General features: G+C 40.1%; 1 protein-coding gene across 2 annotated transcripts in view; it reads left to right on the top strand.

The window, feature by feature from the left end:
• The window catches only part of LOC147747532 (vitellogenin-A2-like), a 527187-nt gene that overhangs the window by 466160 nt on the left and 34847 nt on the right, over positions 1-26180 (top strand). For both annotated transcript variants that reach the window (XM_086954020.1, XM_086954019.1), the window contains 2 exons: positions 15536-15674; positions 22984-23119. In XM_086954020.1, the coding sequence (XP_086810146.1) occupies positions 15536-15674; positions 22984-23119 (275 nt within the window). The remainder of the gene's footprint in view (positions 1-15535; positions 15675-22983; positions 23120-26180) is intronic.

The raw sequence follows: 26180 nt of genomic DNA, 5'->3' as shown, positions 1-26180 counted from the left end.
AAAAACGTCAAATATGGGAAAGTAGTCCCTTGTGGGTGTTGAGTGTCAAAAAAAAGATGTGGGCGTTTATATGGGCGTGCCAAACAAAAGATGTGGGCGTTTACAGGGGCATGGCCCAAAGTACAAACAATAAACATATGTCAAGCGATTTCAATGATTTCACTGTGCAAGGCACACACTTAACTGTGCATCCCGCACATTTGCAAAGGACCGCCTATCACTCGCCTCGACATTCACGCATTCATCGGCGTTACCCTTCAAACATTAACGCCTTTCTGGTATGACAGCAAAAAAGGGGCGCGCCTTCCATAATAATACAGTGCCACATGGGGCAGGCTTATAAAAAGGGCCGCCTATCATTTGCGTTGCTTCGCACAGCCCACCAATCACGACACACAATGATTAACCCACACACGAGTTGTGATACAAAAATATAACAAATGTTTAACCATTTGACAAATGACAACGTTGTCACAGGGGGAGGAACGTAAACAAATAGGCGCCCATTTCTTAGACAAGAAAGCCAATCAACGGAACATGAACGAGACTCTACTCACAAGGCTCCGAATAATTACGTATGCTGAGGACAAAATTTAAAACGTACTCAAACACTTCCGAATTTCAAACACTCTGCATTATCAGTGGAACACTGCCAGTACTTGCGCCGATAAAAACAAAAAAAACAGACATTAGTAAAGGGATCGAAAACGTAAACAAGGAAAGCCCCTTTCACAAACAATCAATTTCAGGCCAAAACATCTGAGCGACCACTGTAACACTTGCTGCACTTGCGGCGCAAATTGCAACATTTGGGAAACAACAACATTCGCACACAGGGGGAACACTCTCAACAAGGATAGCAAAACAAAATTAGGTGTGGCTCAATGACAACCTGCGGATGAATAAAACACACATTCCTACGCAAACAAAAAGTAAAGGCAACACTGAACATCGGCCATCCCCAGACAACGTCGGGACGGGCTGCTAGTTAGAAATAAGTCTGCTTAAGGTCCTTTTACCAGGCTCACAAGCCATGATTTGTGACTTGTCGTAATTTGTGGTCAGATCTAGATTAATCATGAAGAGCATGAAAAGGCTTTAGGTGTGCATGCAAATAGGAACGCATCGTCCACGTATAACAACACAGGTACCTGGATTCCAGTGATTCTAGGGGTGTCAACGTGGCTGGATGCCAGGTAGGGACAAAGATCATATATATATATATATATTCACTGAAAAAACCGTAGGTTATAGACCATATATAGTTAGGGATTAGCATTTACAAAACCTTATTTTACTCGCACAAAACTATTGAAATTCGCATATATAGTTAGTTGCACTAACTATATATCGCGCACCCGCAATCCACTGCTGATGATGTCACATATTACATCATTCATGACATGGTCAGTGACATCACTGATGACATCACTGATGACATCATCCAGTGACTGTATGTTTCTGTAAAGTTAAAATATGTCTTACATATTGAAGAATGAGTGGATGTATAAGTGTCTGGATGAAGGATTTAGTAGGTGCATGACTGACTGTATGAGAGAGTGATTAAATGTGTCTCACTGAGTGCATGGGTTAGTGACTAAACTGTCTTAATTTGTGCATCATTATATCTGTTGTTCTGTAAACTGCTGCATGTGTTGATCAGTAGCTATATGAATAACTATATGGGTTATTGATTGGTTGCCCAAGTATGTATGGGAGACTGAGTATGTGTGTGAGTGGCTGTGAGGTGTATGACTCTGTGCATAGATGTGTGAGCAGTTGATTCACTAGATGTATGGGTTAAAAAGTGCATGTGGAAACAGCTGCATGGGCAGTTGACTGTGTGCATGAGTGTATTGGTGAGTGAATGGATATCTCAGTGCTACATGTCAAAGTAAGTACATATGTAAAACACAGTACATGTGAGAGTTGACATATATAAATAACTGTGCATAAGAGCCAGTGAATGTGTGAGTGGCTGTATGGATCATTGTGAACATGTATCAGGTATTGTATAAGAGAGTAAATATGTGTTAGAATATGTTTGAATTAGTAAGGTGTGTATAACTGTATAGTTCAGGAAATGGAGGAGTGATTCTTTGCATGACTGACTAGGTGTGTGAGTAACTCCATGGATGAGTGACAATCTGTGAGTGTCTGTTTACACTGAGTGTATCTAAGGTTATATTAGAGTCTGAAGAGGTTCATCATATTTGAGATGTCATCAGTGATGTCATCAGTGATGTTATTTGAGATGTCATCAGTGATGTTATTTGAGATGTCATCAGTGATGTCATCAGTGATGTCATTTGAGATGTCATCAGTGATGTCATCAGTGATGTCACTGACCATGTCATGAATGATGTAATATGTGACATCATCAGCAGTGGATTGCGGGTGCGCGATATATAGTTAGTGCAACTAACTATATGCCAATTTCAATGGTTTTGTGCGAGCAAAATAAGGTTTTGTAAATGCTAATCCCTAACTATATATGGTCTATTACCTATGGTTTTTTTAGTGAATTTTTAAGGTTTTGTAAATGCTAATTCCTAACTATATATGGTCTATAACCTATGGTTTTTTCATTGAATTTCAATGGTTTTTTAATAAATAGCAAATATCAAAAGCTGTAAAATGTATTCCTCTTTTAATTCAAAAATATATTTTATATGTTTGTAAAATAATTTTTTTTTAATATATTTTTTTAAATATTTTTTTTTGTTTCGCTGCCGGTCCGCGAACCGGGCAGCTTCCCGTTAGCTCAATTTGGTTCCGCGACCCGGTCAGCGAACCGGTAAACGTTCCGATAGCGCAATTACCGCATTAGAAAACAACATCGTGACGTGTCCCGCAAGCGCGACGTATCACGTTGCCGCGTAAAGCGTCTTATGATGCGCCGCGTTAGCGCACCCGGAAGCGCTCCAGAACGCGAACCGAGCGCAAAGCGCAGCGCCCCGGAAGCGATCCGGGGCGCGGCGCGGAGTGCGTAACGTAAGCATAACAGGTCATGTGACTTGTTTATAAAACTTTTCATTGGTTCATTTTACTTTTGGTTTCCTAATGATGTAAGGCTTGGTCATATGACCTAAAAATAACACTTTTCATTGGTTTAGAACATTTTTTTCCCTTTTTTTTCCCAAATGATGAAAGCCCCACCTTTTCTCCTCATTCTTACTTTCTACTTTGAGAGAGGAAGACCTTTTTTGGAGAAGAGAGAGGAAGAGCCATTTTGGACTTGAACAATGGCTAGTGTTGTTGCTTCAGCTGGTGCACCACCACCACCACCACCTTCACCACAGCAAGGACCACCACCACAGTACTTTTGTGGTCAAGAAGAGGAGAATGAGGAAGAGGAGGAGGAGGAGGAAGTGACCTGCTTGGCACAGGCTCAAAATGCTGAACTTGCCCAAAACCTTTCAAATCCTTTACCCAGCACCTCCACTGGACAAGCCACTCAATCCAGACCTGAAGGAGACAACATGGTCCTCAACATAAAAGAACATTTTGCAGATTTGAAATTTATTTGTATTTTTTGTGGGGCAATACTTTGTTTTGGTGAAAAAAATATCACCACAATCAACAATACAATGGAGAAACATAATTGCAGTAAGAAAAAACAATAATTAATTTCTTTTTTTTTGCTCCTGTTGAGCCATTTATAATTCTCTGTTTTAAGTTTGTTGCCTTTTTTTAACACAAAAAACAAAAAAATCAAAAAACGTTCAGAAAATTAAAAAAAAACACATAAAACTACAAACATAAAAAAACAGTTCTTTTCAGAACTACCTCCCATTTATAAAAATTTCCATAAGTTTTTTAATGTCTGTCATTCTTTTTTCTCTTTGGTGAGCTTCCTGTGTTCGCTTCCCGGTACGCGAACCACGCGAAAAAATTTAAAAAAAATTTTCTTTCGCATATATGGGCCTCCTCAACCACCCTCAGAAAACCTAGGGGGTCAGGATACGTCTCCCGTGCCCCCTTACACCCATTTCCCACATTCTTTGTGTCACCTGATTTTTCGGAAAACCTTAAAAACATACCTGTTTCCCAGTAACTAATTGCCTCTCTTGCCTAAACATACCCACTGGATACACCGTTATACATCACCCCCTTTGCAGCTACAGCGCGGAGATACCCCTTCGGGGGTCTATTCTGGTGCTTTACAAGCATATCAAATAAAAATAAATAACATTTGTCCTCCATCTTGTGTCTCAATTCTACCGATACTCAAAATGGAGGACTCCCGTTACGCTGCCGGTTCGCGTACCGGGGCGCGCACCGGTAAGCGCTCCCTAAAAAAAGGTGGGAAAGTAATTTACAGAAAAACTACTAGAGACACTTTCATCAAATATAGAATAGCCCCTACTACATAGCAGTCCCTACCATTTACCCAAGTTTGATGAAATTCCATTGAGAAAATTATGCTGTAAGCCTGACTACATATCCTGAGGTAAATTACCTTACAAAAACACTTATGAAGTGTTACAATTGACAACCAATCAAAATACTACTTTCAAAATCTTCTATTATTTCATGACATTTGATTGGTTATGTATCTGAATATATATAAAAAGAAAGAGATAGAAACTCAGCCATTTTGACTACTACTTCCTGAAGTACATATCAAGTGCATTTCAACTGAGAACTTAAACTTCTTTTTGAAAGGTAAGATGTTATTTTAAAAACTGAAGTATTGTCTGTACTTTAAGTTAATTAGGAAAACATTTTCTGATAGGTATATACTATCCCTCTGTAATACTTATTGAATAAGATAGACTTCTCTGTTTTAGTTATGGATGGAGTTAGGCTTGTCTTGTATAATTAAGAATTGACTTAGGCTTTATCACATACATTTTTTTATATTTCTACTTCCAGTCTGATACCATACACTGGCCAAAGATAAAATCACTGTTTAAAAAACCAAACTACCTGTCTGTACTTAAGCCCAAAAGTGCCCTATCTGTACTGATATATTTTTTTAAAATTAATTTTACAGCTCAAAAATGGAAGGAGAGAACAAAACTAACTTGGAAATTGTTGCAGAATGCAACAAAGATACAGAAAATGAATCAGAATTCTTTGATGAATGACAGGACTTTGAACTTTTACAATGTGTTGAATCTGTGGATTTCCTAATTGAAAATAAGACAAATTCTGACAAAGAATTATTAGAAGTTCTTTTTAATTTTGAAAACAAATCAGAAAAATAAATTTATATATAATAATTCAAAAATTGTTTGACAAATTATTCATTTTTATATGTATTTTTTAAACTACTAGCAAATTGATTATAATGTAAAATTAGACTTTAAAAATAATGTGCAACTTTAAGTTTGCTCATAGTTACTTCCTTTCTTCCACTATATCATCTCCATTGTGTTTTTAACATATTTTTTATCATCTCCTACCTCCATGGTGTTTCTGCTTTCCTGACAGACTATGCTAGGAATTCCATATACCACAATAACTTCTGAAACGACTCTGCATTGGTACCTACATGTTGGTACTTAAATAAAAAAAATAAAAAAAAAACAAAAAGAACAATCAATAAACATACAATATTTGAACATTCTTTCATCCTATTTTCCCAATATTACGCTTACCGGACCGCTTCCCGGTGCGCGTACCGAGCGCTCCCCCTGCAAAAAAAAGATATAAAAATTATTATTTTTTAACCCCGCGAGGCCCTTTTAAAGCCCCTTCATCAAACCTAGGGGGTCAGGGAGGATGTACTCTGCCCCCTTATGCTTATTTCCCCCTTTGTTTTTGCCACATCTTGTGTCTCGATCCTACCGAGACACAAGATGGCGGCCGCTCCGGATTGTTTAGAATGTTTACAGTCACCGGGGAGCCAATCCGCTTCTCCTAGCGAAGTTCCGTTACGCGTAAGGTACGCGAACTGGGGTGCTAAACGGGACGCTGTCACAGATATATCTGTTTTTTAAAACATTAATTTCTCAAAATCCACTGGAGCACATATATTGAGACATAGCAAAGGCACGTCGGGCAAACCATATCTACAATTTTGCCAAGTTTTGTGTAAATCCATTCAGCCATTTGAGCTAAAAGTGAGTCCAACCGCCCTATGGAAAACTCAATGTTAAAAACACGTTTTGGGACCCCCCTTTTTTCTCGGCCCCCCCCTTGACGAAACCCCCCCAAATTTTCAGGGGCTGCTCAGAAACAAAATGTGCCATTTTCCTGAACATTTCAGCCAATTCCGTCCACAAACGCCAAAGTTAATCCACATAGAATTTTCAGAAATCCCATAGGAAAAAAATCCTAACTATATATACCTACTGGCGACTGCCAGTAGGTAATATATATATATATATATATCTGCAATACCTCGCAGCAGCTACGCTCTCCATTAGCGAATTACGAGGCAAAGACCAACTTCTCATCAGCATACTTTATTCAGTCAAACAGACGGACTGCCATGACACATTTCGGCCGTCCCAGCGGCCTTGGTCACATGTATATATATATATATTCACTGAAAAAACCATAGGTTTCACACCAGTTATAGTTAGCTGCAAATGTTAATGACATAAAACCATTGAAATTCCACGTTATAGTTAGTTGGACTCACTATAACTTGCGCGTGTAATGCACTGCTGATGACGTCACATATTACATCACTCATGACATGGTCAGTGACATCCCTCATGACATCACTGATGACACCATCCAGTGAATGTGTATCTTTCTGAAAAATAAATATTTTTCATATATGTATATGTAAAGGTCGATGGAAGAATAAATGTTTAAATAAATGTTTTAATGAATGTTTTTAAAAAAAAAAATTGGTTGGTTAACCGGCTTATTAAGTGTATCTTAGTGAATACATATATTAGCGAGTAATGTTAAAATATTTAAATATATGTATCAGTGTTTCACTTTGTGTATAAATGGCTACATGGGTTGGTGAGTAGCTACATGTGTGTGTATATGGGTTATTAGATTTTTTTTAGTATCAGTATGAGTGTCTGTATGGTTTGGTGGGGGTATTACTTTGCACATAGATGCATCAATGACTGACTCACTGTTTGTATGTGTTTTGAAGACAGCATATGTGCAGGACTATATGGGTGGATGCGTGTGTATATGTGTGTGTTAGTGAGTGAATGACTGTCTCACTAGTGTCTTTATCAGTAACGACATATGTTTTAATCTAGTATATGTGAGTATTGATGTTTATAAGTGAGTATATGTGAGATTGTAAGAGTTCCTGTTTAAATATGTATGTGTTTCTATAAGTGATTGTTTAAGAGAGTAAGTATGTTAGGTTTCCTTAGAAGTAAGGTGGTAGTGTGTGTATAGTTGTAAATGCAAATAAATGGATGTTCAATAGTTTATTTGCATGTGTGAGTATGTGTGTGAGTAACTTTTGGATGACTGTCGGTGTGTAACATGATGTATTGGTGTATCACTACATATGATGAGTGAGTATATGTATGAGTGACTATATAGAACTGTTGGTGAATGAGTGGATGTGTATATAGATGGTGGTATTACTGAATTGGTTGTTGTAACTGGTATGGATATCTCCATTTTTTTGAAAATGTTAATTTCTATTTTTGAATATGTGTTTCAAGGGTTACATTACACTGAAAGGAGGTCTGTCACTCTGTCACAAAGATGGTGTCATCTGTGATGTCATGAGGGATGTCACTGACCATGTCATGAGTGATGTAATATGTGACGTCATCAGCAGTGCATTACACGCGCAAGTTATAGTGAGTCCAACTAACTATTACGTGGAATTTCAATGGTTTTATGCCAGTAAAATTTGCAGCTAACTATAACTGGTGTGAAACCTATGGTTTTTTCAGTGAATTTAATAGGTTTTTTATATTCTAATTCCTAACTATAACTGGTGTGAAACCTATGGTTTTTTCAGTGAATTTCATAGGTTTTTTAAACGCTAATTCCTAACTATATATAAGGCCCCAAACCTATGTTTTTTTCTTTGAAGTTCAAAATTTGGTTAATAGCAAATGTCTATAGCTAAGAAATGTAATATTTTTCAAAATGAATGAATCCTATATTTTATTTGTATTTTAAACAATTTATTTTTTGACCCTGGAGCGCTCCCGGGGTGCACCCTGGTGAGCGCCCCGGAGAGCGTAGTCGTTTGAAGCGCCCCGGTGCGCGAACCGGGAAGCGTCCCGTTAGCGCCAATGTCGCGAACGAAACATGATCATGACGTATCGCGCCAAGCCCCATGTGAAAGGGCCTGCACGCCTGCTGTGAAACAGGCGTAATATTTGGAAGCAACAGCGTCATAAAAGTGACGCGGTGATATGTCATAGATTTCACTGCGTCACTTCTACAACCCTTTCTTGCGTCAATACGTCCCTTTTGCATACATTACACCTGACGTAGGAATAATGTGGCGCAGGGGCTTACAAAGTGACGCAACTACCTATATGCGTCACTTTGTAAATATGACTGAATAAGGTGCATTTTTTACAGCACTGGTGCGTCACAAAAAGTGACGCTCTGGTGGTGTTAAAGTGACGCATGGCCTCATAATGAGTCCTTCAGTCTTCTACTCATGCGTCATATTAATTTTATGACGTATTATGTTGGAAGTTCTTACAGATACGTCAGTATTTTAGACGTATCTGTTAGCACAAAAGTGATGCATTGCTGGAGTGTGTCTCAAAAATGAAGCAACTCCAGCAATGTATCCTTTCACATGGGGCCAAGCCCCATGTGAAAGGGCCTGCACGCCTGCTGTGAAACAGGCGTAAGATTTGGACGTAACAGCGTCATAAAAGTGACGCAGTGATATCTCATAGATTTCACTGCGCCACCTCTACGACCCTTTCTTGCGTCAATACGTCCCTTTTGCATACATTACACCTGACGTAGGAATAATGTGGCGCAGGGGCTTACAAAGTGACGCATCTACCTAGATGCGCCACTTTGTAAATATGAATAAATAAGGTGCATTTTTTATTGGACTGATGCGTCACAAAAAGTGACGCTCTGGTGGTGTTAAAGTGACGCATGGCTTCATAAATGAGGCCTTCAGCCTTCAACTCCAGCAATGCATCTTTTCTTCCCCTTCCAAACCCCCGTTCCTTTTCAACATTTTCTTAGAATATCAACATTCCCCATATTCACTCTTCTTCTCCTTACTTTCCTTCCCAACACTCACCTTCTTTCAGTCCCCCTACTTCACTTCCTTTCTACTCTCATACCTTTCTGTTCTTTCTTACTCATTTTCCTCTCCATTATCAATGCACTCCATTTCACTTACTCTTTTTCATTTTTTAAAGAATATAGCTCTTTGATGAGAATTGGAGGTAGTTCTGAAAAGAACTTTTTGTTTTCTTCTTTTTTCAAAACAGGAACAAAAACAGGGAATGGAAACTGCTCAACAGGAGCAAAGAAACAAAAAAAATTAGGGGTGGGAAGGGCAGTTATGGTTCTCCAATGCTCGAACCATGAGCTGGACACTTTGCTCCCCATAGGAAAGGTGTTGATTGCAGTATCTGCATCTCAGGACACCATGGTTAAAAGCAGGTTGAATATTTGGCACAAGCTCCTGCGATTGCCCCCTCCCAGAAGTAGTTGCTCCTCCAGTGGATGTAGAGGCCCCATCACTGGGGACCTCTTATGCCAGAGCCCTGACACTTTCCCGGGCAAAATTCTGGGGGTGCTTCCTCTCCACATGCCGGATCATCGTAAAGTTCCCAAATGAGTATTTTGTTTTTGGGTCACCCCGTGACAGGACTTGTTTGCAGATCTTGCACTCCACTTTTGGAGCATTCACCTTTTTTTGGTTTGGTGGTATTTTAAAAAATTTCCAAATAAAATGCTCCTTCACCTTTGGTTGAGGAGGCTCTTCATTGATGAATTCAGGTTCTTCATCACTGCTGGATTCTCTGGCAGCCATGGTAAACCAAGAAAGATCCAGGAGCAAAAAACAGGTCTTTCAGTCACAAAAGTGAAAGAAGAAGTGAAGGAAATGGGTGGGGATTTCATTATTTGTAAAAAAAAAATGTAAGAGACCAATGAAAAGTGTTATTTTAAGGTCACATGACTTGGCACGCTGACGTGGCGCGCACCGTTGCGCTTCCGGGTGTGCACACGCGGCACGAACGTAGGCGCTTCCGGGGCGCATACGCGGCGTGAATGTAGGCGCTTCTGGGGCGCATACGCGGCACAAATGTAGGCGCTTGCGGGGCGCATACGTTGCACGAACGTAGGCGCTTCATGGGGCGCTTACGTTGCGCGCCAAAGTGACGTCTTCATAGTTTTACGGAAATGCAAAATCATTTTCATTTCCTTATAAAAAAAAAACCGCTTTTATTTGTATGGTACGAAATGTTTTGCATTATTATTAACTTTTCATTCATATTTTTTTCACGAACGAAAGTAGTGCTCTGGGTGCGCTTTCTGGAGAGCTTACCGGAGCGCGCATCCAAAGCGCCCCAGGAAAAAATGATAAAAAAAAAAAAAAAAACTTAAAAATTAATACTTACACAAAACAGCAAATTGTAAAAGAAAACATACGTTAGAAACTCGATATAGAAAGGAATTAGCATTTAAAAAAAACCTATGAAATTCACTGAAAAAACCATAGGTTTAACACCAGTTATAGTTAGGATTTAGCATTTAAAAAACCTATTAAATTCACTGAAAAAAACATAGGTTTCACACCAGTTATAGTTAGCTGGAAATTATACTGACATAAAACCATTGAAATTCCCACGTTATAGTTAGTTGGACTCACTATAACTTGCGTGCCTGCAATGCACTGCTGATGATGTCACATATTACATCACTCATGACATGGTCAGTGACATCACTCATCAAATTTAAGTCCTGCTCTGGTACCAGCAAATGATGCGAGAACTCTCATCACTTTGTGTAATCTCAACAAGGCAAATCCAGCAACGGATACAAATGCGGATGTTCCTGACACCCAAAGGGAATTGCGTGAAATTGATGTCCCCCAGAAAGGTGCTGGTGAAAGTCCCTTCAAACCCAAGAGTAAATTTGTCCCCGTCATGCCGAAGGATGCGGTGGACATTTATCATGACTGTATTGTGGAGGACCTAAAAAGACTCACCAAAAAGGTCTACACTAAAAAGGACATGTCCAGTTTTCCAACCAAGGAGTATCACAATTTAATGACCAAGCTATCTAAAAACCAAGAAATCATTGTGAGTCCCTCAGACAAGGGGGGGAACATAGTGTTGTGGCAAAAGGAGCAATACATTGCGGGAGCAAAACGTCAGTTGGACAATGAAAATTGTTATGTACTTAGCAACGGCGTTCAATATAAACAAGCGAAGGAGAGCATCATAAAAATAATGTTAGGCTACAAAAGAGATAGCCTAATCACCTCCACTGAATGTGCATTTTTACTGAAGGAACATGCAGTCATTCCGCATATGTACCTAATTCCAAAGGTGCACAAGAGACAAAATCCAACTCCCGGGAGACCCATCATCTCCGCAATTAACAGTATGGGTGAAAATGTTTCTCGATACATAGATTTTTATTTATAAGAACATGTCCAGGGATTACCTAGTTACATCAAAGATACTGGTGACTTTTTATCCAAATTGGAAGCCATACCATGGCAAAAGGACTGGTGTATAATAACCCTGGACATTGAGTCTTTATATACGTGTATCGAACACCACAAAGGAATCGAGGGTATAAAGCATTTCCTGGGACGTAAGTCATGTGCATACTATAGCCACAACAAAATGATCTGTAACTTGGTATTGTGGTGTTTAAACAATAACTTTTTCTTGTTTGGTAAGGACATATGGAAGCAAATACGTGGTGTAGCCATGGGTTCCTGCTTCTCTCCCAGCTGCGCGTGCTTGCACGTGGGGCTGTGGGAGGAGCAGGAGCTACCTGGCATTGCTGGATTTGAACGCGTTAAATATTGGATGCGTTTTATTGATGATATTTTTTGTGTGTGGGAGGGTGACATTAGCAGTGCTCGGATTTTTGTTGATGCACTTAACAAAAATCATTCCAACTTATTTTTCACTTCTAACATTAGTGAAAGCACTGCCGAATTTCTTGATGTATCTATTAATATCATCAACAATCAGATCATCACTGCCCTCCACAGGAAGTCCACTGCTGGCAATAGTATTCTTCATGCCAGCAGTGGCCACCCACAACATGTCATTATGAGCATCCCGCTGGGTGAACTGCTACGCCTTAAGCGAATATGCAACACCCAGGCTAAATTTGAGGAAGGGGCATCCGCAATGCTTGCAAGACTGGAGGCAAGAGGATACAGTAAATACTGTCTTGCCACTGCATTGAGGAAGAGCGGTGAAAGAACTAGAGACTCTTTGTTATTACCTAAACCCCTTGAGAGTGATACAACCTCGAATTCCAGCAGACTAATAACAACCTATAGTCAACAGCACCGCAAGATTAAATCCATAGTAAATAAACATTGGGCAGTCCTAAAAACAGATGGAGTTTTACGCGATCTAACTCCTGACAAGCCTACAATTACATTCAGGCGCGTGTTTAGCATGCGCAGCAAGTTATCACAATCCAGCCCTGAACTGCCTAGGTTGGATCAATGGTTTGGAAGAAAGGGATTCCACAAATGTTCCTCCTGTCGGGCATGCAAGTTTGGACAAAATACCACTCATTATCGCACTCCGTTCACTGATACTGAATTTTCTATTCAAGGCAATTACAACTGCCGCACGGAGTTTGCGATATATGTCTTAACTTGTACTTGCGGCCTACGTTATGTGGGCAGTACTGGTGCACAGGTGCATGTCAGAATACTGCAGCACCTCAGAGCCATAGTCAACCACGATGGGGCATACCCAGTGGCGCGGCATTTCAACAGCAGGCACAATAGGGATTTGTCATGTCTTACCTATTATGTCATTGACGCCGTGGCCCCCCTCAGACGAGGAGGCGATCGTGACAAAATGCAACGCCGGTTGGAAACGCAATATATCATCAAACTCGACAGCAAACAACCTAATGGGTTGAATGCGACGGAGGACTTGCACAACTTCCTGTAGGAACATACATTTTGCACAGACACTCTGCATGATAATTTACATAGTGGATACAACGTGAGTACAATGAATAAAATTGTATATAGTGTGTATATATATGAAATTCTGTATTCCAGCACCTATTTTTAGGTATTCTGCAGTCCTGTCTCTTAAAGGTCCGGCTGCTTAGTTCTCTAGACAGCACAGTTTTTTAAACAAACACTTGGGAATTTCTTTTTTTTTTTTGTGATCTTCATTACACTGGTTATTTATTTAAGCACTCTTTTTTTATACACACAAGTTTGATGTAAATAGTTCTTATATAATTATGACATTGGAAAAATGAACAATGTACAGATATATATATTTTTTCATATATATGAAATTGGGACTATAATGTGTTTATAATTGTGTAGTACACTTAGGTGCTGTTGTGGTGTTTTAAAGTCAATATTTTTGGGGGTTCTATGCTATAGCAACAAACTGCAGGGCACCGCAATGATTTGAATGAATAGATTTATGTTGCAAGTCCATGAAAGTTGAACAATCAGATATTTTCTTATGGAGTTTTGTGAAGTTTACATTGCATTCATGCACATTATTATTCTCAGGTCAACCCTATGAGATTTTTTTCGCATTCATGCGGTTATTTTTGAATTTTTAGGTAAAATAACACGGTATATATAATTACCTGCGTGAGATTAATGTGTGACTTATGTGACCAATAACAAGCATTCATGCATATTATTGTTCTTAGTTAACCTCCATAAGAAATCTTTACGCATTTATGCGGTTATTTCAAACATTCAGTTATAATGCCACTGTATATTCAATTATGTGTACAGAATCACAGAGTGATCTATGTGAATACGTTAATGGGCTTACATGAATGTTTTCAATCTGGATTGCAACAATGTTATACTTACATGGCGTCACAGTGCACTGTGCCTTTAATTAAGGCTTTGTTTCTGTTGTTTTAAATGTTGAACCATGTGACTCACGTTTGGAGGTGGGACCCAGAAGGGTGTGTCCTCACTGCATAAGATATTAAAAAAGTTTCCACTTTGTGCAATGTGGTGTGTGAACAAGACTACGTCAGTAGTCGAAACGTTGCATTTTGGAAGGCACAAGGATTAAATAAACATCTTGCCTGGAAAGCGTGGGGTCTGTCTCTTCTCTCGCCGCTGTGCAGTGGAGGTTTGAAGATTTGTGCTGATATATATATATATATATATATATATATATATATATATATATATATATTTAAAACTCTTTTTATTGGAACGTGCTCAACACAACATACAATTACCGAGTGTTGTGGCTCGGAGGTTCTGGCCTTACATTTTGGTAACATATCGGCATATAAAATATCTTTGCAGTATAATCAAACTTTGGTCTTCCCCATTCAAACCCCCAACCCCAATCCAGAAAAAACGACTAGCCGCTGAGTTATTGCAACTTTCAATATGCACCCTCTGCTCTACAACTTTCAACCTTTTTTATATTTTGTAAAACGTGACCATCAAAACAGAGTTAAAAGCCTTTTCTCTAAGGCTTGCGACGATCCAACTAAATTAGAAGAGTCTATAGCCTGTGGGTGGGTTAGCAAGAGTTCCCGTTTGAGGGCAGAATTTATTTATCTTTGGTAACAGGGCACAGGAAAGCTTTTGAATTATCTATATTGGTAAGTGAATCAGTTGAGGAGAAAGCGTCAAATCTGTTATACATTGGGATGGAGAAAAGTGTTGCAGGTCTGCTACTAAAACCCAGTGGGTCGTTGGTGAAAGACTTAGCTATTGAGCCAGAGGAAAGAGTACCAAAGGAGCGGAAAGTCAACCACTGCTGATAGTTTTGAGTTTGGTTGCCAAACAAATTACAGGTTCCGTTGGCATAATGCTCTGATTTATTGACATGATGGCTTGCTGGTTTATAAAACAAGCCCAATGGCACCAAAGTAATGTTGCTCATTGGAGCTGACTGCGGGTATGCTCCAAACAATACATTTTGTGCTTAGAATGGAACCTAAAATTTACAATAACATAGTCTCCGGATGTTTCTGTGGTTGTGGCCCAATCCAGGCACATCTTCCTACTATTAAAATATCCTTAGTGTGAGCAGGAACATTTTTTGATGTCTCACCAACCTGTTCACGGACTTATTAAGCAGTTCCTCCACGGATTCACTCTGTCTCCTCGATAGAGGTCAGACACGGATAAGTACTGCCACATAAGGGCAAGCAGCGGGTGGAAGATTGATCACTACTCGGTCAGGCACTAAGGTGGGAGAACTATCCATCAGAATGTGATGTACCTATTAGTGTTTTTTCAAATTCATTTCCAAATTGGCTCCTGATGTGGGTCTTTGACATGCTCAGTGGATGTTTGTAGCCAATCGCAGATATTTCTGTAAATAAGTCAATTTGAAGAAATGTCCTTTTATTTAGCCTGAAGTAATTTAACTAAAATGTCCTTTACATTTCTAGAGATATGTCATTTAAATCATGCAATTGTTTTCAGTGCCTTTCAGTACATTCCAGGAGCAGCTCTCATGGCTGGATTTTCTGAAAAAGTGCAGGAAAATCCTTCTCGACAAGCAAACGTAATTCTGTCCCTTAGTTCTCCCAGACATATGGATGTGTTTATCCAAACACCCAAGGTAAGTGCACTCACTATTGCTGTGCTGCTTTCATCAGTTACACTGTCTGGTATCAACAGGCCCTATGCACGAAAACAGTCATGAATCTGCACCTATTGATTTATATCTACATGCAGGTGCTAATTTACTACTTTATTGTGTTCACCAATATTTATAAAATTAGGCCTTGAAAGCAACACCAGATGCTAGTTCTTAGTAGAGAAATCTGAATGGGGCGAATGGGCCTCCCATGCACAGATACAATGTTTTTTCTCCATGGGAAAAACATAATCTCTGTGGAGAAAGCTCTATCCCTCCACTGCCACTTAATAGGGGCGGGAGGGTGGGGGGTTAATCCATTCCACTTTTTATACTAGTAGGGAAGTTACTCCAACCATTGGCTTGGGTAATCTCTGAACATTTTCAGCATGGAAGGGGGTTAGATCAGTTATCAAATGCCCACTAAGGTATATGTTTGCGCTTGTTCCCAAACGTCCAAGGCAAACCAGGTGTACATAATTTGTAGCACTCGTGAAAGAGATACCCACGCGCATACAAAAATGTATACCCACCAAGAACCCACTTTTAGATTCCTGGCAGGTAAAAGGGTTGTGAATTGGACTCAATGTGTTCTTTTTCAGTTAGAGAGCACAAGTGTTGCTCATTCTGAACTCAGTGCAGCAGGAACAAGCAATACTCAATACCAGTAGCCTTGGCCGTACTGTATAGTTTTTAGAAGGTAGTGTAGACTCTCCTCTGGAAAGTGTACATATTCGTGGTGTTTTCAAACATAAAGTACGACCATTGTATCCGCAGCTACACTACGTCCCCTTGTTGTTCAATGGGTTATTCTTGTTTAATGGATAGCACCTTACAGTGAGGGTATTCTCCTTTCCTGAGTATCAGTAAAGTTAGTACAGGCATATACTCTTGCTATATACAGGCATATACGCTTGCTATACATAAGCATATATGAAATCAGACAGAGTGCTGAATTTTTTTTTTAAAGCAAGGAAACGCAATGCACTCTTTGTTCACTGGAAGCACATGCAATTACTGAGAGAGACAAACGAAAGAACCTGGAGAGGAAAAACAAAACTAAAATCAGAACACTTCTGGTAACCTAACTTGCTAAACTACCAAAATAGGTTTTCATTTATCATCTAAATCACAATAACGAAGGGACCAACAAAAGTGACACAAAAAAATCCAGAAAGCCAAATAGTGCTGCAGAAAAATCTGCTCAGAAATGTTAGACCTACAAGCTTTAGGAAAAGCTAAGTAAAAAGAATGCTGGTGTAAACCTAAGTGACACAACCAGCTGTGTTTTGTTTGGAAAGGCCAGGTAAGGCAGAGCCAGCCAAAAGTTTTTTTTTCTGAAAAAAACTTCTTTTGACCACCTGGTAGATCAGAGATAACACGAAAGCACTCGTAGTCAGGATTTCAAATTTGTGGAACTCACAGTTCTTAAGATTTTCAATAATGAGTGTAGTTTTTCCTTTGTTCTCTAAATGAGACAAGAGCTTCTTATAGCCTAGTTTATTCTAAAGGTCTTCTACAGTCCTGCGTTGCCTCAACTTAAGGGGTGATGTGAAGCACACGTTTGCATAACTCTAGTGAGAAGAATTAGTTAATCATCAGGGGATCCCTTACTCAGAAAAGCTTGTGATCTGTTACTTCCAAACATTGACCCATAGAATGCACCTGGGTGAGGTCAGATTGAAGGGGAACTAGTCCTACTGACCATCTATGGTAACTGCTGGCCAAATGGGAATTTTATTTCCCTTAATGCTGACTCTACCAGAGGTCTTGTCTGACAGACTTCCACAATCTTAAGCAAAGCTGTGCATCAGAGGGGAAATCTCTCAAGGTACTCATTTTAGAAATTAACAGCCTTTCTATCTTTTATAAGTAAATGTTGGAACCTGGCAATTATTAGAACCCCTTAGTGACTAAAGCCTTCCTTTAACAAAATAAACTTCCCTTTAGGTCAAGGACTTGACAAGCAACACAGGGGCTAAACAAATTCTGTGAAGGATCCGACTATCTATAATTTAGCCTATTTTGTGTCAGAGATTAAAGCAAAAGAGTATCCGGACTCTCTTGATAAATGAAGCTGGAGGGGTTTAAGTAGCTAAATACTGTTGTTTCACTGTAAGATTGGAGGAAGAGGGAGTTGTGGGGCTAGTGGGCGGTCGAGGGGGTGAGGGGGTGAAGGTGCTACTGTTTTAGTGTGTTTGATTATTATGATATTCACTTAAGTTGGGTTTATTTGGGTCTCGTTAGGGCTTATTTGTTGTTTGAAAAGGATGCCCAGACCCTAGCACAGCACACATCACATGCACAGACCTAGGTCTGAGCGCCACAATAGGGTGATTGTAGGGTGGAGGGTGGGGCGGGAAAGGTGGGGGGGGGCTTTTCACTGGGAAAGGGGAGAAAATGGGAAAAAATTGAAGTACCCGGTACAATACTTTGTGAAGTTGGATTCAAGACAGGCTATGGAGATATTTGAATTGGCAGAAAATAATGACAGGATAAATTACAAAGATATAATGGGGAAGCTTAAGATCTGCTCTATTAATATTGGGAGCCTGAACGATTGGGGTAAAAGACAGAGGATGGGCCATTTTGTTAGATCTAATCAAATTGGCGTGTTCTGTTTACAAGAGACCCACCTACCATGGGCCAAGAAGCATTTGCTCAATATAAGAGGGTATGATTTGCTGGCATGCTCCACACAAACATCTAATATCAGAGGAGTGGCTATAATTGCTAAATCATGTTTGGAGGGGGTTAGATGTCATTTGGCAGATATACATGGTCGGTGGGTATTGGTTGAAATGGAGCTGGGTTTTACACCATCCACTATATATGGATCCAATCAGGATGACCCGGAAGTCTTTGATAATTTGGAGCTAGAACTAGTGAATTGGTCAAGCTCCCTCGTAGTCTTTGGGGATTTTAATATCACAGCAGATTTTACAGAGGTGGGTATGAGCACCCCATATCAGGGCCGTAAGACTAGGGTATTTCAAGCTGTGAGCTCACTCATTAAAACCCACGGGCTATTGGATGTGTGGGGGGAAAAGGAGCCTAACAACCCTGGGTTTACGTATTTCTCCTGTCCCTTTAAAAAGAATTCCAAATTGGATTATTTTTTTATTTCAGTTATGGAGGCAAGCAGAATAGAGATCAGAAAGCTACCAAAAGTCATCTCTGATCATAAATCCTACAATATGATATTGATATCTTACCTAGGCCTCCATTAAGGTGGACCTTCGAGAGGATACTGCTAGTCGACAGCAAATTTATTGAACACACAAAGAGCTGGGCACAAATCTTTTTTGATACTAATCGTTACAGCACATCCCGATATGTATGGGACTCCTTCAAAGCAACTTTGAGAGGGGAGATAATTAGATATTTCACCAGACTGAGAAGAGAAGCTAAGGCTCAGAATGAGAACCTCCTGACTCTACTGGCAGAGGCAGAAGAATTACATGTTAGAGATATAGTTGGTGGGGCGGGAGGTTGCTGAGAGCCAGCCGAAAGTCTTGGTTGTTAAATCTGAGTTAAACAAACAGATAGCTCAAAGAGCAGCCAATGAGTATCAAATACATAGGGGATCGATGTATGAAACTGGGGAGCAGGCGGGGAAACTTTTGGCTCTAAGGATCAAGCAGAAGGGTAGTAGAAATATTATTAAAAGCATCCGTGAGGGGGCCCAGGACTATTCAGATCCAGAGAAGATTTGTGAGGTTTTAAGGAATTATTATCAGGCTCTATATAATGAGGAGGCTAGGACAGACTTTTCTAGCTCAATGTGTGACAATCTGGGTCCTAAATTGGCTGAGCAGGATAGACTGGCGCTAGATGAAAATCTATCACAAGAGGAAGTAGTTGAAGCAATACAGGCTCTAGCATCAGGAAAAGTCGTAGGACCAGATGGTATACCTCTTGAATTATATAAGTGTTTACAGGATATTATAGTACCCATGATGGTGGATTTATTTAATGGCATAATTTATACTAAGGACACTCCAAACTCATGGAAAGAGACAAACATTGTTGTCCTTCATAAAAAGGGCAAGCCGAAGGAGGACCCCAGAGCTTACCGGCCAATATCCCTCATAAATTCCGATACCAAGATATATGCTAAGGTCTTGGCCAAAAGATTAGAGGGGTCATTGCCAGGTTGGTCTCCCCGTGGCAGCGTGGGTTTATCCCAGGTTGAGGAACAACGGACCATATTAGACGGGTCATCACTTTATTTTATGTTCATACTGCAGCGGGGGGGCGGATGGCAATGATCCTTCTGGATGCCGAGAAGGCATTTGACAGTGTGACATGGAAATTTTTGTGGGGGATATTGGAGCGGAGGGGTTTTGGCCCCAAGATATTGAAAGCCGTTAAAGCTATGTTTGCCGAACCTAGGGCTAAGATTCAGCTGATGGGGGGTAGCTCGGATGAAATTTTAATTTCTCGCGGGACTCGGCAGGGCTGCCCCTGTTCCCCAATTCGTTTTGCCCTCTACATCGATCCGCTGATTTGTAGGATTTTAGGCTGCGAGGCTATCAAACCAGTAGTGTGTAAGGGCCATGTGACTAAACTTTTGGCCTAGGCAGATGATCTGGCTATAAATACCACAGATCCAGCTGCGGCAATGATAGCTCTCACGAGTATGGCTAGGGATTATGGTAGATAATCGGGTTATCGCTTGAATGAAAATAAAACCCAAATAGTTTGCACCAATAATGTGGAAAGACAGGATGGGAGTTATGTTGACTCAGCAATCTATCTAGGGGTCAGGATAACACTGGTAATTAACTTAGTTATTGAAGAGAATTTTACCCCACTGGTTGCGTCTATTGTACAGGAGTTAAAAAGAATAGATACCATCCAACTATCTATAATAGGTTGAGTCAATGTCTTGAAGATGACTATGCTCCCTAAAATTCTATATCTCTTTCGTTCGATCCCTCTTTGGGTAGGAGAGGGTTGGATAAAGAATATAGAAGCCAGTATTTTTGAATTTTATCTGGGGCTTTGGTAAAATTAGAAGATCTCTGAGGTATCTTTCGCTTCCTAAAGAAAGGAGAGGGCTAGCAGCCCCCAACATTAGATTTTACCATTGGTACTGTTTTCTGAGCCAGATGGCTATATTGTTTGATACTCCTGTTAATCCCGCTGAGTCTTCTCATGGGATGGGTAAACCTCCATCCATTTTTGAATTGCTCGTTGGTAGGGAGGCTTATGGTCTATTGCTGCGTAGAACAGAGAGATGTTACTACAGTAAAACTCAATATAAGGTATTGGATGGAATCTGGAGAATATGGAAAGCTGCTCTGAAAGTATTGGTAATTCCGAAAATTAATTATTATACACCATTGTGGAATTCTAGTATTTTCCCGCAGTTTAGTAATGATAGGATGGGGAATGTTTGGGAGCAACAAGGAGTTAGGACAGTAGGTGATTTGTTTGATACGGATATGGATAACTTAATGACTTTCACTGCTATCCAATGTAAATTCGGTATTCCATCCAATCATGGGTTTAAGTACACAACAGTATAAAGTTCTTTTTAATTCGTATTTCAGCCCTACTAAGTTATTTCAATGGGGTAAAAGGGAGGATGACAAATGCCCAAGATGTCAGGACGGGCGGGCAAACCTGATCCACATGTTTTATCACTGTGAAAAATTAAAGGGAATCTGTGTTGATATTGAGAAGTTCTGTAAGGGGCTGCTAGGTACCAAGATCATCCTATCCCCTACCCTTATGATATCAGGTTCCGATAGTAATCTACCTCTTGACAGTGATAAGGAGGCATTTGTGTTTATATGTGTGGCAGTCCTTCGGATCTTGGTGGCAGTAGGATGGAAGGACAGTGCAGCACCTACTTTTCAGATGTGGTTAGATAGGCTTTTGGGTATTCATAACATTGAGACCTCTCTTTATAAGCGGAGAGGTAGGAGGATTAGGGAGATGAACCTCCGCATCTGGGCTCCCCTTGCTGTCTGGAGAGAGTCCTCCAATTATGGAACCCCAGTGTTTATATATGAATTTGTTCCCCTAATTTTTTTCTATCATATTAATCAAATATTTATATATTATGTATTTATGCTGTTTCTCTGATGTTTTGACTATGTTTTTACCACTGTATTGATTATATGTTGTCTTTTATTGAATTGGTGTGTCTATTGTAATGTACCAGGTATAAGAATAAAAAAGGAAAAAGAAGAAATTAACGGCGTTTCTATCCTTTGAGTAAATGTTGGAACCTGGCAATTATTATAACCCCTTAGTGACTGAAGCCTACCTTTAACGAAATAGGCTTCCCTTTAGGTCTAGGACTTGACAAGCAACACAGGGGCTAAACAAATTCTGTGGAGGATCCAACTATCTATAATTTAACCTGGACCTTTCCCGAACTAGTCTTGGAGTGGAGGAAGGGGATCGGGGACTCAAGTGGCTTAGCTCAATTTGAAACCACTGACTTGAAAGGAACTAAAAAGAAAAGCTCTATTAAAACTGTTCAGAGTGGCCAGACCTTCTGGCTTTCTAACTACTTCATGTTATCAACAGTGCAGTGTTGGGTTGTTAGGAATAAAGAATAGGTAAAAATGTCACATAAGATGTCTGTCAGTAAACATATCTCTTAAACAACAGATTATTCTGCCTCACAATAAGGTTGGAAAGGGGAGTTGAAGAGGATGCTTACTGCTTGAGTTATCAAAGCCAGATTTGCTGACAGATTTGTAAACAAGATGTAGTCTCCTTTCTTCAGTTAAAAAAAGGGCTCTGGAAATGGAGGTAAGCCCACACTGTTTGAAATATTATGTAATTTACAAAAAGATACACATTTGAATCCTGGCAAGGCCATAGTTAATGAGAAGAATTTTTCACCAAACGAAGAGGCTAATGTAAAAGATATTTGTATTCCATATCAAGCCAAAGAAACTCATTGATCTGTAGTTAAAAGCTGGAGTTACCTGATTCAATGGTATTCATTTGTCTCAACCGCAGAAGGATATGAAGCTTAATAAATCTAGAGTGATTCAACGTCAAACTTTCAAATTGCATAAAGCAAGTTATTTTTTTGACCAATTAGTTATTCTACTGGATTACAGATTTACTTTTTGGAAAAAGATCCAAAATACCAGGCGTGTACACTCCATTGGCAGTTAGTAAAACAGAACTCTGCATTGGTGTCATGTGTGGAAATTCCTTGAAGGGATATGATAAGGTGAAGAAAATATCTGTACCTAAGAGCATCAGCACCATCCCCATTTAAGTGTCTCATTCTTATTCATTGTTGTTCCGTTCTCAGGTCACCCTGTATTACAGATCCATCCTACTCCCTGTCGCAATCGCTGCGGGTCGATCTATCCAGGTATCAGGTATTCAAGCTCCAACTTGGAATGTGTTCTCGGAAGCTCCAAACTTCCTCATGGACAAACTTAAAGGTCAGTAATTTGGAGATTATATGCTAGGTGGTCAGTGCCTAGTCCTGTTTATGCCATGTAATTATATGGCTAATTCTAAACAACAAAGAGAGAAAGACATTTCTCTGCCTAACTGGAATGAAAAGAAGCACAATTATCTCTTGGACTTTGGTGACAATAATGCAGAACAGAAATTACTTGGATTGGTGATTAATTTCGACCTCTTGGATATTAACCTTTAATAGAAGACCTGGGTAGATTCTCATTTGATTTTGGTGGTCAGAACACATAGATGCATCCAACTAGTAAGTCTTTGAAAGTAGCATAAAGAAGGCCACACATGTCTTTTCACCAATTTTAGTTCAAGGTTTCAAAGAAACAGTGTGAGAAAATCCACCTTTTTACTTGATTAATCTTAATTTTTGCTGAATTTCCTTCTTGGTTTTTAGACTTTACACCCTAGGGCACTGCTGTCCATGGCCCAGTGTTTGGGCTCTGACCCCTAAATCAAGTAGAATTTGGCTACGCACTAATTAGTAGTGTTAACTCTCCTACAAGGCCATAGTACATGGTGCAGGCAGACACCCATGGGATGGAAAGGTAAAAATCACCTGTATACTGCAGCACTTATTGTGCCAGCCACTAGTGTGATAAAGAAAAACATGGGTTCAGGCCTACTATTTTAGATTGACTGATGTCGTTAAAACCTGCAGCCTGACTAGTCAAAATAACCTTTATTCATATGTTTTTTGACAGTACCATTATTTTGGCAAAAAGTCTGATGCTGCACTGGATTGTTTTAAAGACAGCAGTGCTACATCTTGGTCTTTAGGTATGCATTCTCCGGCCTATCAGTTCTAAAGAACAATTGCAAAAAGTGCAGCATATTAATCCTTTATTCTTTTGCAGAACGTTTGGCTTGTATTGTACAAAGGGACTATAGAAAGGGTTTCAAAGACAGAGAAATATTGGGCGTGCACTTATATTGTTTTTTGGTGCCCAGAAAGGATGGCGTACTAATGGTCATTCTAGAACTTTAACTTCTGAACACCTTCATACAGAAGGACAAGTTCAAGATATTGATTTTGGCCAAGATTGATTTCACCCTGGAATCACAGGACTTGAACTTACAGGATACTTTAATGTGCCCATCCTAGAGTGTCAAAGGTGCTATTTGTTGTTCATAGTTGGGATAGAGTGTATCCAGTTTACTGTTCTACCCTTCAGCCTCACCTCTGCCCTTCCATGTTTACTAAGGTGATGGCAGTAGTTGCTGCCCACCTTTTCAGATTAGAGATACATTTGTTCCTATACTTTGATAATGGGCTGTGAAAGGCGTTGACAATGTTTTGGTCTCAGTCCATGGTTCAGCAGCACATTCTTCTGGGGATTCTTGGCCTCTTAGCTTCATGCATCCTGCAGTTCCCACATGCTCATTGACACATGCAAGCCTTGCATTGGAATATATGCCTGCAATGGGTACAGCCTAATGGGCAACATCTGCATTATGAAGAAGGAACCTGGGTACTTCATTGGTGGCTTTTGGGCACCAATCTGATGTTCAGCAGCCTGTTCTCTCTACCCCATCCAAAGCTCACAGTAGTGACGGACCAGATGGATGATGTATCTCTGGGTTGAGGTGGTCATCTCTGAGCTGTGGGGAGGTGGAGAAGAAACCTGTGGATTCAAGTGGAGAAGAAGTTGCTCATGAACCTTCTGGAGCTTCCCAATGTTTGATTGCCTCAGAAGATCATCCTTTCCAATAAGGAGAAGCTGGTTTAGGTCTTAATTAAGAACACAACCACCATGGGGGACTATAACAAACTGGTTTGTGTGGGGTTACGGATTCTGCGTCAGGAGGCACTGCATCTGTGGAAATTACTGGACCTTCAAGGGATCTCCCTAATGGTCAGTCATTTGGCAGTCTCCCTTAACACCATCGCTGCTTTGAGATCTCCCCTCCTGTGCTGAAGGTCAATGGAAACGGGTGTGGTCATGACGATCTCAGCTCGTCATGAGTGCAGCTTAACTTTGCCTCATGACGAGCTGAGCTTGTCATGAGCATGGAAGGGGTTAATGCCAGGACGGATAAGCGCATCAAATATTAACTGGGGTTTCCGGCAAGACTTTGCCAAGGATATGCATTCTGTCTGAAGTGTGCATCCACACCTCTGCCTCAAATTCTGAAAAAGATTGGAAGTGCCCTGGCTAAGATCAGCCTGATAGCTCCAAACTGAGTGTAAGAGAGTGGGGTATCCCAATCTTTTGGGCCTGATCATTGGCCTCTTTAGCAGTGGCACCAGCTGATCAGATTTCATTTTCCTGATGAAGTAGTGAAAGTTGTGGGTGTTATTCCTGTTGATAGGTACACATCTAGTGCATCTATTTATTCCAGTTGTTGGGTAAAGTTGATGGCCTGGTTTATAGACCATCAAGTAAACTCTGTAGGGTCAAACTAGTGGATGTTTTGTTATCTGTTGTTTGTCTGGACTAGCAAAGCTTTGCAGTGGGCACCGTTGAAGGTTATTTGTTGGTCCTTTTTGCCTTTTTCTATCTTTGCCTGATCAACCTTATTTGTTCAAATCACCAGTTGAGGTGCTTTTATTTAGAAGGCTCTAATATGCATGTTCACTCCTGTAGCCTTTATTATGCTTCTGCTGGACCGTAGTTTGGTCCTTTCATGGTTAATGTGCATGCTGAATGAGCCAAGGCATAGTTGTTCTCTGAGATCTCTGACCATCAAGACTATTTCACATTGACATTACTTCTGCATACCATGTCAAGTGCTGTCAGTGCAACCTCTGTATACAACCTTTTTCCACTTAAATGAGTGCTGCATACCGTGCCCCCTTAGTGATAATTGCCCTTTTATGCAGGACAATCAAGTGCGTAAAGAGATGCTATGCCTTGGCCAAAAAGGAGCCTTCTGAGAACCTGTTCCCCATTCAACCAGAGCCAAGGCTGCCACAGCGGTGTTTGGCGACAGGTGTTCTGAAGTTGAATGTCTGCCAGGATGCTACATGGTAGTCCATATACACCCTCACCAGGTATTACAGTCTTGACAATCAAGTTTGCAGGGATT

The sequence above is a fragment of the Lissotriton vulgaris genome, chromosome 1_1 (genome assembly GCF_964263255.1).
Source record: "Lissotriton vulgaris chromosome 1_1, aLisVul1.2, whole genome shotgun sequence".
NCBI lineage: Eukaryota > Metazoa > Chordata > Amphibia > Caudata > Salamandridae > Lissotriton > Lissotriton vulgaris.
This window is presented reverse-complemented; position numbering and strand designations above follow the sequence as displayed.